Source organism: Gadus macrocephalus, chromosome 16 (genome assembly GCF_031168955.1).
Source record: "Gadus macrocephalus chromosome 16, ASM3116895v1".
NCBI classification, from domain to species: Eukaryota; Metazoa; Chordata; class Actinopteri; order Gadiformes; family Gadidae; genus Gadus; species Gadus macrocephalus.
In genome coordinates, this window is record NC_082397.1 from 20,399,607 (window position 1) to 20,414,776 (window position 15,170).

The window sequence follows — 15,170 nt, forward strand, 5'->3', positions numbered from 1 at the left end:
GAGTACAATTGAAGAATACTGCTAGCCATTGTCACTTATAAGTTCATTTTCTTGCATTTTGCAGGAACCCAAATAATAAATGTGTAGCACCAGACTAAGCCTTTGGGTTTGCATTCTGTGCCACGCCATTTATGCATGTTTACATTGTTTACTCAATTTCGACTTTTGAACTTTTGTTCAAATCCCTTCACTTGATTTAAGCCATTTAACGTTTCTTTATGTCTTAATCTATGTGGTTTTCTTAAAAAAATATTTTCAACCTCACTTTGTACTACAGCACTCACCCCATTTTCTGCAGGAAATGCATTTTCTAGTTATTAATATTATTTTCCACACAAACCTGAAGGCCCAATGATTCAGACAAAGGGATTACTATCGCCGGGTGAGATCAGAGGAGTGACATGCTCCTCATGACTAAGAAGTCATTTAGATGTGATCAATAAAGCAAGTGTGAGTGGTACAGAATCTCCAGAGACACAACGCACTAGATTCATACCGCCATCCTAAGGTCTTCCATAAAAGGCTACTATTCCCCCAATGCCCCAGTTTTCAACTGGGGCATTTTCTCATTTGATGGAAAGTCATTGATTTTTCTCCTTTTTATTGAGAAATCTTGATGAATGCACCTGTACCTAGGCCAACCAGTTTATGTGTTGTTAGGGGGACAGAACAAGGGGACCCACGCTCGACACAGGGTGGCGGAGACGGAGTAAAAGGAAGTGGGGTTCATTGGGACAGGGGTAAATGACTAGCCAGGGCTAGGCAAGCAATGGTCGCACAGGCAAGTGTTCATTAATCGGCAGTCAGGCAGACAAGGGCACGGTGACAGGCGGGTAGTCAGGCAGGCAAGGCTTCAGCGACAGGCGGTCAGTCAGGCAGGCAAGGGTTCACCGACAGGCGGGTAGTCAGGCAGGCAAGGGTTCGGCAACAGGTAAGCAGGGTGATGGACGGAGAACTAAAGGAGAGGGAAGAGGGTTACTAGGAGGAACAGGGAAAACAAGCAGATCTTTGCAATAGACTGGTAGAGCCGATACTGACTGGGTAGTTGTAAACAACGAACTGGCACCGGCTGAATGGAGATACCGGCTGAAGGGAGTGGAGATTGGAGATTGATGTCAGGTGTATCGGGAGAAAGAGGGCCAGTGGAGTCAAGCGACCACTAGATGGGGGTATTGGACGGCGTAGCAGGAGGCGGCGTAACAGTATCCCCCCCCTCTATGGACGCCCCTCGGCGGAGTGCTCCTCAGGACCGTAACCCTCCCAGTCGACGAGGTACTGGTGCCCCAGGCCGCGGTGCCGCACATCTATAAGGCGATGGGCCGTCCACGCCGGATGGTTGTCGATGATCCTGGGTGGAGGTGGGGGCGGAGCGGGGGGAGGCAGCGGGTTGGTGGAGACGGACAAAGGTAGCCGGTAGGCAATGGTTGTTGGCCTGCAATTGAGAACAGGAGGATGCGCGGAGCAGAGCAGCGCGTGCATGCTTCCAAGTGCACTGGCACCTGCGCAGGTGGGCCTGGAGCGACGGAACCACAATCTCTTCCTCTAATTCAACCAACAGGGGTGTCTGGTATCCCAGCGCGCCACGAAAGGGGATAGTAGAGGCCTTGGATGGATCCATCCTTACCTGGCCTTGGCTAATAATGTAGCCCAGGAAGGAGATGGATCTTACGTGGAACTTGCACTTCTCCGCCTTGACATACAGTCGGTTCTCGAGCAACCGTCACAGGACCTGTCGGACGTGAACCCTGTGCTCCTCCACGGACCTCGAGAAGATCAGGATATCGTCAATGTAGATGAAGACGGAGCGGTTCAACATGTCCCGGAGGACATGATTAACCAGGGACTGAAAGACAGCGGTTGGTGAGCCTGAAGGGCATAACTAAATATTCGGAGTGGCCCAATGGGGTGTTAAACGCGGTCTTCCACTCGTCTCCCTCCCAGATGCGGACCAAGGTGTACGTGTGCACAGGTCCAATTTTGAGAAAACTGAGGCTCCGTGGAGGGGGACGAAGGCGGAACTGATGAGGGGCAAGGGATACTTATTTTTGACCGTGATGTCATTCAGGCCATGGTAGTCTACACAGGGACGGAGAGTGCGGTCCTTCTTGCTCACAAAGAAGAATCCCGCTCCTACAGGTGAAGAGGACAGGCGAATGATTCCGGCGGCGAGGGATTCCCTGATATACTCCTCCATGGACTCACGTTCAGTGCGGGAGAGATTGAACAGGCGGCTACTAGGGAGGGGGGACCCGGGAAGGAGGTCAATAGCACAATCATAAGGGCGGTGGGGGTGCAAGGACAGGGTGTAGCGCCCCAAGGCCAGATATGCGCCCAGCGGGAAAAACTGATGATGATGGTGTGGGATTTACTGAAGATCGCCCAGAGGTCGTGGTTCTCCTCTGGGACGGAGGACAGGTTAGGAGGTGCGGAAGCGGTCCCGGGCTCCGGCGCCTGAGGAGACAGGGCGGAGCGCAGACACTGTGTGCTCCGAGATATGACTCATCCAGTTCCCCAGTCGATCTGGGGATTGTGCGTCTTAAAGTGTAATTCTGGCGAAAATTTAACCCAGGGTCTTTGTTTTGGCATGTATACCCATCAAATAAACCTTCCAGATACTTTTTTCATTGAAAATCGAGTATAGAGTTTGCAATGTTTGGCTCCAATGGTATTGGTTAGGGGCACCGCGAACGCTTCCAAATCTGCATTATTTAACCATTTTAATATTGCTTAAAAGAGCACCAAACCTCTGCAGTAGCATGATTAGGGTACCTACACATAAAACAAAGCATCTACAACTTAGTTAGCGTACTGGGAGTTTAGTAAAAAAGACTGTTTTCCAAGTCTGTGCCAGTACCGGTAGGTCCATGTTTCCAGGAAGTCCACACAAGTCGATTACCTCCTACCGTAGTAAATATAATAGAGGCGCCAACAAATTTAACTTAACAATCTCCTCTCTTGATACTTGACTGTTTTAATTTGTAATGGGTCAGTACAATTTTGCAAGTAGCTACCATCATAAGCTATTTAACAATTATTTGCCGAAGGCGAAGTGAATAGTGGGGAATAGCCCCCGAGACCGAAGGTGAATAATTGGTTTAGTATATATACTACACGTTAACAATCCAAAACTAAACAAGATAACACTTTTTGCAAGGATTTATTTGTTTTTATTAGCGTGACGAGACAGACATTTTGCGATGAAAACAATATCCCGAGTTTGAGATCTCAATCATGGGATATTGCTCAATATCCCGAGATAGCGAACCAATCTAATTGCGCCATCTTAGGAGGTTCACGTGTAGCATACACTTATGCTACATAGCTAACAGCAGCATTAACTGTTTTTTCCTTCACAGTTTATTAGAAATGTTGCATTGAGTTCAGCATCAAACTTAGTTCCTTTACTCACAAACAGCTTACTCAAGCGAAAGCAACGCCAATGTTAAGTCTTAATTTCCAATGTTCTGTTTCTATAATTTATTTGCTCTGACATTATGGACAAGAGGTTATAATAAGCCCCCGGGGCAGCTACTCTCATCCTCTCACGTTTGACTGCGGTCGGACTGGACACTGCAGTGGCAGTGACATCTTGAGGATTAAAGTTGTATTACAAGACGATACCGGCTGGTGCTAGCGGGGCTTGCCGCTAACTTAAGCAAATATCTCTGCGACACAAGTCTTTGACGTAACCTGAAAAAGGTTATTTATTCAAATTCTGTTGATATTATAGTTCATTTTTGAATGTTTTAAACTTATAATCGTACACGTATGTTTGAATGTTAAATTATACTATTAAATCAATATAGAATTATAAGAAAATTCTCAAAATAGAATAACAAACATATAGAAATAAAGACTCAAACACATTCAGACTAAGACACATTTTGTGTGACTCAGAGGGATTGTGCAAATTATTTAAATATGTATGGTTTTGATTTTTTGCACAGATTTTCTATTTCAAAGTTTTTTTCTATAAAACAGGATAGATGCATTACATGTATAATACAATACAATAATATTACAATAATATTATTTCATTAAATAATTACTATCAAATGTAGCAGAGGCAAACTTAGATTTTAACCAAACAAAAACATTGCCAAAACTTAACTCACAAACCTACCTATTTCCATATACATATATAATCGCTTTCTCAACCTAAACCTAAAGTTTATGTAAAGCATACAGTGAATCCAGTTACAGGCATAAGAAACTTATATCATTGTGTGACACACTTAAAATGTGAAAGAGCCTTTCGTCTACCATCCAAGCTGGCTGTGATGTCATTGTATCATCTTTTTTGCTATGTATTTAACATGTTTTTGTAATAATTTGTGGTCAATGTATGTAGTTGATTGTTAAAAACTGTTATTGAAAGTGTATTCCGAACTGAAACCATTTTTATATCAAGCATTATAATGTCTACACTCTAGCTTTTCTTTAATATAATGGGAAATCTTTATAATGTCGTTGTGCAATGCAAATGAAAGATTATTTTCATGAATTTTTTTTTTTTATTTCTCAGTGTTTCACTTGTTTATTCCGAAAATGTTTAACATCTGCAAAATGTATTTATTTCCATTCTCCCGACACTTGCTCTGAATCTTTGCCTCATGACAAAAGTGTTATTTAAATAGCAGTTCCCTTGAGAAAATATGGACATATATTTAACTTATCTTATCTAATAGTAAGGGTTATAGGGAATAATCGATGTGTTGAATATAATATCGGAATGAATAGAAGCAGTCCCTTCCTAAGAACGGACAAAAATATTTCAGTCCCACCAAAGGGAAGAGACGCCAAATGTGACTTTTCTCTCGGGGATGGCTGAAAGGCATCCTTGCACATTGAACATAAACAGCAGGTAAGTAAATTCTCTGGATCTACAAGCAATATTGCAGCAACAATGTTTTTTTTTTAACAGATATACATTAATGAATACATGACCTAGTATTACAAAAAGAAAGAAAAATATATACAAAATAGAAAATATACAGCATGCAGGCATATGGCCTTGGTTCGATTAACTAGTAGGAGCAGAAATTTTCATAAATACATTACAATTGTTAATAGATATACTGGTTGACAAGCATTGCACCGGAAGAACCTGAACCAAGCAATATACATGGGTAATAAAAGGAAATAATGATAAATACACAATGAATACTTCAGCGGACAGATTAACAAAACCGTAACATTCAATTCACAGTCACATTCATGGACGAGGAGCCACTGGTGAATATTTTCAGGGTGAAAATAAGACGAGAGGTTTTCCTGAACCAGGGATAATTGAGGGCATAAATTACAGGGTTTAGGGTTGAGTTGAAGTAACCCAGCCAAACAAACACCTCGAAGACGGCCGCAGGCGTGCTGAAACCTGTGTAGGCATCGGCGATCGAGTTCAGGAAGAACGGCATCCAGCAAAAGATAAACGCTCCGACCACAATACCCAGAGTCTTGGCCGCTTTGTGCTCTGAACGCTTGGTCTGCCCGCCTGCGCCTTTAACATTCAACGTCCCGCCGTGACCCCCCATGTCGTCAATCTTCCTCGCGTGCTCTCTGGCCACGAGGAAGATCTTTGCGTACAAGCCCACCATGACGGTGCATGGGAAGAAGAATGCAATGATAGTGTCCAGTGTCCCCCACAGCTTGTTAAACAGCAGGTTACAGCTGCCCAGGCAGTATATGGATGCCAGATAATCTTCCAGACCTCGGATGTTTGCCTTGGAGTACATCAGGCAGTAGGAGTAGAGGGCGGCCAGGGCCCAGCTGGCAGACACCATGAGCCAGGCCACAGTCATGGTGATGTTGCGGGAGTAGTGCAGGGGCTTGCACACGGCCTCGTGGCGGTCGACCGCGATGCAGATGAGGTGGAAGATGGAGACGGAGGTGAGAAACATGTCGAAGGCGGAGTGGAGAAGGCAGAAGGTGTCGCCGTAGAACCAGCATCCCTGGACGGCGCGCACTGTGCTTAACGGCATCACGGTCACCCCCAGCAGCAGGTCGGCCAGAGCCAAGGAGAGCACCAGCACGTTGGTGGGGCTGTGCAGCTGCTTGAAGTGAGCTATGGACACGATGACCACAGCGTTTCCAACCACCGTGACCAGCATGCCCATCACAAACAGCGTGTATAGAGCGACCTGGGCCCCCAGATGGAACTCGGCCCTAGGGCACGAGGTATTGGAGCCCGGGTAGCATAGCTGCTGCTCCAACTTATTGATTATATCAGTCATTATTAACATACACAGACACACACACACACTTATTCCAGCTCAGCATGGAATCTGGGCGCGGCAGCGTGTCTAAGCCTCACAGAGCATGATTTATATACATCTCTCAGAACACTAGGGAACCAATCAGATAAATACATACAGCCGTTACCACAACAAACTTCCTTTGGGGAAATGTTTTCATGTGTACGCCGGTCAACGTTGTTTTAAAATAAAATGACCACAATGTCCCTTACAATACGTTTTTTAATTGTATTAAATGTTTTTTCGACATATAATCCATTTACAATGTACATAGTTATTCTATTTTTCATTCATGACCAAAGACGGTCAGAATCAGTTGAAAAGCAGTTAAACACAAACACACACGTATTCTTGCACACACATACATGCTTGTGCATGCTTAAACTTGGCTTCCCCAGACATGGCTTCAAATGATCAGTCCCTTGACCCTAATTTTGTAAATATATGACCTAAATCCTTTGATGTTACTGCCCATGATGTCAAAGCAAAGATAATCATACATCCCCATTATCTATTGGAAGATACTTGGTAATTGCTGCAAGTTTGTCCCCAATGAAAACAAAACTTTGCCACCATTGAGTGTCTTACAATAAAACATTTATTATTATTATCAATGATATTTTATTGCATTTCTTTGTAGACACAAAAACCTGAAGGCCCAAAGATTCGGAACTAAGCCTCTTGTGTAGACATATATTGATGTAAAATTAGACTTCTAGGCTTTCATGATTTTTACAACCCTGTGAGATTTGGAGTTTGTAACATTTAAAAACTGGACGTGATGTGGGCGCCGTGAAGTCAGGATGCCACCCATACCACTTCAAATTTGGCAGTTTGTTGAATAAGACATTTTGAAAACAAACATTTTGAAAACTGGTCGCCGGAATGCTGTCCGGGCGATGTCACCTCAGGACACGACCTATATTCACAACAGCAATTTGACGGTATGTTGAATCAATATAACCTGTTTATGTGGATAATATATGTACATTTCAGTTTTGCGGTCAAATAAGATTTACGAATGTAACCAAAGTTCTAATGTAATGGATTTATCCTTCTTACGCACGTACAGGTTGAGTGTGTATACAACGTAGTCACATAGTGACCCTGGATGACACATCCTCTTGGGTAAAAATGGCCACAGGGCCACCCCTGAGCGATCAGTGTTTCAGCTCATACAAGCCTGACTCACAGACAGGGCATGGAGCTCCGCCACCCGTTTTGCTGACGCAATCGCTAGCAGGAAGCATTTTGAAGCATTTTGATTCACAATGCCTCAAGGGCTCAGAAGTTGCTTGACATAGGGCTTCCAGCACCAACGGCAAGTCCTATGAGGGAACTCTCTTAATTGTGTGGGTGTCTGCCCTGAGCCGCTTTTAGGAAACTGGTGACAAGGCTGTGTGACCCCACCTTCTGGTTCCCCAACCTAACGTTCTGTGATATAATAGTAGCCACGTAGACACTCAGGATAGAGACTCCCAGCTTTCCGTCTAACCGGTCCTGTACGAACCATAATATAATGAGAACCGAGCAGTGCTCGAGCCCCTTACCTTGCGTCCTGCACCAATTGGAAAACAGTTTCCATCTATTCGCTTAGAGGGACCTGATGGATGGCGCCCGCAAGTTTAAAATTGTCTAGACCACTGCTTGGTCACAGTCTTTTAAAAGTGGGTCCAGACGGTCCAGAAGTGTTCTGGTTTCAGATTCCAAATTCGACCCTCCAGCTGAGAGAGCAGCTCCCGCCCATGGCTACCTGTCGAGGAGCCTGTGCAGCCTGGGTAACCAAAGTCTCCCTGGCCAATAAGGGGCCACCAGCAGCAGCCTGTGGCTGCCCTGTTGGACTCTGTGTAGCGTCAGCCACATCAGGGGGATTGGTGTAAAAGGCATAAAGAAGGCTGCTCGGCCAAGGATGGACCAGAGCATCCTGCCCGAAGGGGCTGGTTGTCTCCCTCAGGGAAATCTAAAGTGGGCAATCTATGAGTCGAGGCTTCTGACGCATAAAGGTCTACCTCTGCCCTGCCATTCCTGTGCCAGATCGTGCCTACAAACTTGGGGTCCCCTGGCGGGAGAGAAGGTCCGCCACGAGGTAGATTGCCCTGAAGCTTTCCACGAAAGGTCCATAAGAGGAGCTGACGTGCCAACCGCAGAGACCGGGCGGCTCCTGTACACCCATGGTGGTTTACATGGAAGACAGCCAAGATGTTGTCTGATCGGACGAGAACATGCTGGCCCCTCAGGATGACCAAAAAATGCCTGAGCCAGGAATATGGTGCAAAGTTCTATCCCAATTATGTGCTCCTGCCTCTGCTGTGCGCTCCACAGCCCCCTCACCTTCCTGTGCCGCCAAACCACTCTACAACCAGAGGCGTACTACGACCTCTTGACGGGAGGGGATCAGACCTAAGGGAACCCCCGTGGTCAGATGCGCCCTGCATGGAGGTACTTGGAGGTACTGCCTGGAAACCCTGACCCTTCTGTGCTTGTGTCGCCTGGGGTCCAACTGTAGTCCGTTCATCCATACCTGGAGAGGACGCAGCTGGAGGAGGCCCAGCGGTACCACTGCTGAGGCCGTTGTTAGCATGCTGGTCACCCTGAGGAAGAGGCTGTACGGCAACTTTCTTCCATTCTGAAATTTAAGGAGAAGACGGAGCACGTGGTCTACCCGGCGCCACAACAGGGGGGCAATCATCTGCTGGGAGTCCAATGCCATTCCAAGGAACCTCTTGCTGTAGTTGACCATGAGCCCTAGCTGTGTCACGTGGGAAAGGAGTGTTGTGGGTTGGGTCTGACCAGCACCTCTAAAGCTCCTCAATGTAGGGCTGTGGGGACGGAACCTGAAAGGCTCCTTTAGAATGCTGTTGGGCTCCTATAAAGAAGGCACTTGGCGTGGCAGCTGCCACTGAGGCCTCATCCAGCACCGAGTGCACTAGCACTATGCGCATCCCTGCCTGCACCCTGACGCCTTGTTCACACTACATGCGTCCGTCGGTGGATGGCCGAGGGCGTGTCTGACGTATAGGGGACTAGTCTTTGTAGACGCATACTGCAGCCAATCAAATTGCCTCCCTCTACAAAGCCGAAGTGTGGATATTAATACAAAAGAGGACACAAGCAACAGGTGACTAAAACCAATCCTATTATTCCACATTTCTTTAAAAAATATATATAACGGCCAGATTTGTCCTGCTTCTTCCTGCTTGTTATTGCAAAATGGATCCAGGAAACGCGTGGAGTGTATTTGCATAACCACGATCTGATTGGCCGTGGATCCGGCGCTGCCTGAAAAGTTGAACATTTCTCAACTTTTTGACACAGGCCATGGAGCCAAATGGACGGACGGACCCACAATGCATTTCGCGAGCGCCCCCCCATGCAAAGTCAATGAGATCCGTCGACGGACGGAGGTAGTGTCATTTACTTTTCACCTGTAATCCCGAAATTCTGCGAGAAGTGAGAAGGGATAAACTTCAGGATAACTGGGCGGATAGCAGCCTACGTCATCCAGGGTCACAATAATAATACATTTTATTTAAAAATGTCTTTCAGGACACTCAAGGTCGCTTCACAGATGAAACAAGAACCGGCTCTGGAGCCCTGCGTCTGCTCTGAATCAGAATACGAGGTCTGGGAGGCCCCCAGCTCCTCAAATTACTGCAGGAGGCTCTAGTGGACATGACATTCTCTTCCCAATTGAGGTTTGTGGGCGGGAGGCTAGGCTGCGGAGGTTCCCTCTAGATACAGAATATGCAGTAGGGCTTTAATCTGGGAAAACTCTGATGTTAAGGAGTCAACCCTCCTAGCTTTTTTCCATGGGGGGCACCCCCAGTCTCCGTCCTGCGGTGTAGGAGCTGCCACGCCAGCTGCGGGTAACTTGGAATCATGAAGAAGAGCCTCCATCTCAGCAAGCCTGGCTAACTTCATAGCCCTCGGCATGAAACTGCAGTTCATGCATGCCCTGTCTGAAAGCCCCTCCCTCAGGAGTTCCACACCGAGGCATACTGGGCAATCCACGTGGCCATCATCTGCCTGAAGTGGGGCTATGCAGGCTTTCCACAAATTACCAGTCTGCCGGGGCTAGGCCAATGCTTCCTGGTGTTCACTCTAGCAAATCCCACGACAATAAACCAAGGCAACTTGCTCCCTTTACGGTGATACATTCATTTAAAGATCATGGGCCCTATTTTAACGGTCTGAAACGCAAGTGGGAAGCGCAAAGCGCAAGTAGCTTTGTGGGCGGTTCTACGGCGCTATCGCTATTTTACAGGCGGATAAATGACACTTGCGTCGCGGCGCAAGTGTCAAAAGGGTTGGTCTGAAGCAGCCTAATTACCCGTAGGTGTGGTTTGGGCGTAACGTCCAACAAACCAATGAGAGTGCCAGCTCCCATCCCCTTTAAGAGCCATGAGCGCATTTGAATCGGACGAGTTAATATTTTGACAGCGCGTCTGCAGTCTCCGATGAGACAGATGCACATGAATTTCAAACTGCAAATGGCTCAGTTAATTCCCAAATAATATGGCCTAATTCACACATTGAATAAGGGGTTTTCTTCCACAACTTCAGAAATACTGAGTCCTCAAATAAATTTCGGCAAAGAAAACGTATATGATATAACATATGATATGCGGTAACTGTGGTTCTATTTAATGATATACGCAATACATTATAAACATTGTTTCTTATCAGTATTGTATGCTATCCTAATATGCATGTGTCCCCGCGGTAATAGACATTGCCATTGATTGTATTATGCGTTACGTGTTTAGTTTGCGTGTGTTTAAACAGAGCACACACGCGCGCCCGCATTCATTCATTCTTTTTAACACTCACTCGCGGTAAAACAATGTTTTTCACGATCAAATACTCATCAATCCTAAAAGTTATGGGCATGTAGGCCTACACGATGTCTGTGTCAAGAAAATATGTGTTTGCTGTACGGTGTTTGCAGATGCATTGATTTAAAAGTACAACTTATTACCGCTGCATCAGCTGTTCTTTCCCAAATAATTTACCAAGAATGTGCGGCTAGGTAGATGAGAGAAGCAAAGTGTATGCGCGAGGTACACAAGCAATCCGTATGCATCGCATGCGCCCTTAAAATAGCATCTGAACAACGCGCCACTGACTTTAAACCAGGTATTTCCTGGTCAGTAGCGCAATGGTATTCAGAAACGGCAAAATACCGTTTGCGCCAGAACACGCCTCCTCCTTCCGCCGAACCGCCCCTTGGGGCGCATGATCAATCCCTAATTTACCGGCGGGTGGCGGTGGTGGGAAAAGAACGCTCTGCGCCAGTAGTAAACTAGCAACGACACATGCGCCAGTGACTAAGTCACTTGCGCCGGATGCAAGATTGGGCCCCATGCTTTTTTGGGGTTAATCATTTAATTTGGGGGTACAACTAGAATAGGTTTATATGCATTGATTGATTTTAGATTGACGTTAAATACCCCTTATAATTCTCTAACTGTTAATTTCTGCAAAAACAGAAACTTTCAACCGAGAACCGGCGAGAGCCTCCGTTATTTCCAAGCCGCCGCGAGGAAAGAATAATAAGCTAGAATGCGTTTCGTCCTAACGAACGGCGAGAGTGTGCTTGCTAAAATGCCGCAGATGGTAAACTGGCAATACTACCTGCATGTCCTCCACGCTCTAACCTCAGCGTAAATCAATGAGACCATCTGAAAAGGAAGCCGATATGGAACTTAAACTGTGATTCTGAAAAAGGTATAAAGGTAATCGAAAATTCGGTTTTCAGATTATTGAAGATACAAGTGTGTTGATTTGTTAAATGTTTTGTTACCATGTCTGAAGTAGTTGTAGTGTCAGAGAATCTCTCTGACCATTGACTTACAATGTAAAAAAATAAGCCGAAAGAGCTTAATAGTTAAAAAAAAAAGTTAAAGAGTTGAAAAACGGCAAGATATAGCCATCATGTCGTTAAAGAGCTGCACGTTTTGATAGTTGAATGGTTTCTGTAGCTGGAAATACGCAGGAGCAATTAACTGCACAAAAAACTGGCAAACGGAATAAAGAAACTTAAAGGAGCATTTCACCGGTGGAGGCATGAATATGTATTGAAATTGGGTCCTATATGTAGTCGAATAATAAAATAAAATTCTAATTTGGTGCAGTCTTGACCGAGAAAAGGCAGAAAGTGACTTTTTGGCGCTTGTGGATTGAAGACAACAACTCCCACCATGCACAGCTTCGCTGGCGGCCACTCCCGCTGATCATCTCCGCCTATCGGACACCTCCTTGTTCCATCTACTAATGGAACAAATCAGCGTGGAGCTTGAACCGACGTCACTAGAGTAGTGACGCTTGCACAGAAGCATACGGCCGACATCTTTCTTTATTCTGGGTGGAAATAGTAACATAGTTACGCAATTAAATGCGTTTATGTAAACATTTTTAGCGAGAAATGTGCATTTTAATTTCATAATGTTCGCTTGTTGAATGTGAAGGATGTTTGGTTTGATAGTTATGACGAAGAGGGAACGCTCCATTCACTTGCATGGACAGCGTCTCTGGTTGCTAAGCAACCTCAACGTCTTGGCGGACTATCTGCTGATCAACACTACGAATGCTGGAAACACACCAGACACACCATGTGAAGTTATTTAACCCGATTATTGCGTTTGGGTTTCCTACCTCGGACTCCTAAATCCAGCGCAGCCACAGGCGCGTTGAACCATTTTTGTGACACACAATGATCAAGCTTCAAGTTAGGCACGTTACACGCGTTTGGCGTGGCCGTAGCCCGTGTCCACCAAAAGCGTTTTTTTATGCGGTTTCACCCAAAAAATCGGCTTTGTGTGGACGGGGCCAAGAAGGCGAACACACGTCACCAAGACGGGGAGACAGCGCCAGGCGACTTACGCCACTATCTGCCAATGGATCGTGGATGCCTGGGCTGATATAACAGTCTCAACTGTGGTCTAAGCTTTCACGAAGGCAGGAATAATCACTGAACTGCCAGGCAAAAGCAGCGACACTGACTCGGATAATGACGAGGGATCCGGGCATGTTGGATGCCGTACTCGCCCAACTGTTCAATTCGGACACACAAGAATTCGAGGGATTCGTAGACGGGGAATGAACTGAAAAAGTGAGCTTATTGTTAAGAGATATTGATATTGATGAGATATTGTTAATATGCACATTAACGTTTGAACATCGTTACCATGGGAGTGACCGGAGTTGTCAGAACACTTAATAAAGTTTGACTTTATCTGACTGTTTTGTTGACATTCCCTTTAGCACAGCTCGGTCTCGTCGATGCATAACGCAACCCCAGTCAAACGTTTGACTGCAGTATCTTCTATTCTATGCGCCTTATAATCCGGTGCGCCCTATAGGCCTACATGAAAACAGTTCTAAAATAGTTCACAGTTCATTCATTGAAGGTGCGCTTGATAATCCGGTGTGCCGTATAGTGCGGAAAATACGGTAGCCCTCGTTTGTATTTCTTTCGAAATGGTGAACTTTTGCATGGAGCCATCTTCTATGTCAGATCCAGTACCCTCCGCCAATGTACTTCAGTTTTATCAACAGCCTCTGTTATCTTAGCTTCAGACGCTGTGGATGTTAGTTTCTGCTGGTGAAGTCCCACCCACTGGCACTGCTCTAATAGGTCTGTAGCGTCAGTGGGTCCCACCCCCTAGAGGGGGGTGGGACTAGTGGTTGTAGTCGTACGAGAATCATCCCCTCTTACACTTCCTGTTTTCTTGTACGCAAAAATCGTCATATTGCGTCATAAAAAACAGGAAGTGTTGGAGATCGATACGGATCTCTCCAGTCTCTCCAGAAAATAAGGAAATGATGCTAGACCATTCAAAAATATGCGGGGGGTTCTAAAAATACAAAGCTTATGTGAAATGGGTGAAGTTGCCCTTTAAGAAGAACAGTCGATGTGCTTGCAGTAGCAACCCCACCAACAATAATAATCGCAGCTGGTTGGCAAGTCACAGCCTCTAGAGGACGAATTATCCGAAGAGAAGGTTGGGTCTTCTATCGTGAAGAGCCACGAGCTATTCGAACTATTCGTTTTGGAATGATTTGTTTACTTTTCACCTGTAATCCTGAAATTCTGCGAGAAGTGAGAAGGGACAAACTTCACGATAACCAGGCGGATAGCAGCCTACGTCATCCAGGGTCACAATAATAATACATTATATTTAAAAATGCATTTCAGGACACTGAAATGCATTTTCGGTTCACAGGTCGGTTCACAGATAAAACAAAAAAATTAGAAAAATTATCAAGAATATATAGTCCATATAGCCATATCATAGTCAATAGGCTAGTTTGAAGAGATAGGTTTTCAGTTCCTTTTTAAACTGGGCAGTGGATTCACACTGCCTGTTGTCATTTGGAACTGAGTTCAATAGCTTTTGGGCTGTGTGGGAGAACACTCTCTCTCCCATGGTGCTGAGGTTCATCTTGGGCACCTTGAGCAGACCAGCTGATGAGGATCGCAGCGAGCGGGAAGGGGTGTAGCTCTCCAGGAGGTCAGTGATATAGTTGGGAGCAAGGTTATGCCGGGCCTTATGTGTCAACAGCTTGATATTAAACTGGACTCTCTGGGTAACTGGTAACCAGTGTAGCTGTAACAGTACAAGTGTTATATGGCTTGTGGACTTTGGAGTGATTCATGTGGAATGCCAGAGAAGATGGAGTTGCAGTAATCAACGCGGGATGTAACATAGATGTTTACAAGTACTTCAACACTCTGACGCTGACTGAGGGAGGGGCGCAGGCTTGCGATGGAAAAAAGGCTCTGCGAGACACACTGTTGGTGAAGGAAACATCTTTCGTTACCTTCACGACGGCAGTCTCTGTGCTGTGCTTTGGTTGAAATCCAGACTGAAATGAACAATGTAACTGCGTTGGTATACACACTCGACCTGTGCG

The 15,170-nt window shown here is 45.6% G+C and overlaps 1 protein-coding gene across 1 annotated transcript; it reads right to left on the reverse strand.

The window, feature by feature from the left end:
* Nucleotides 1-4,072: 4,072 nt before the first annotated feature.
* On the reverse strand, nt 4,073-6,547 carry LOC132474847 (trace amine-associated receptor 13c-like). Its single transcript, XM_060075733.1, has one exon. It carries the CDS (start codon nt 6,240-6,242, stop codon nt 5,199-5,201), a length of 1,044 nt encoding a protein of 347 aa, XP_059931716.1. The 5' UTR covers nt 6,243-6,547; the 3' UTR covers nt 4,073-5,198.
* Between the last annotated feature and the right edge of the window lie 8,623 nt (nt 6,548-15,170).

What these genes read in the sequence shown, in the direction of transcription:
- LOC132474847 (XM_060075733.1), bottom strand. Translation starts at nt 6,242, where the DNA reads ATGTTAATAATGACTGATATAATCAATAAGTTGGAGCAGCAGCTATGC.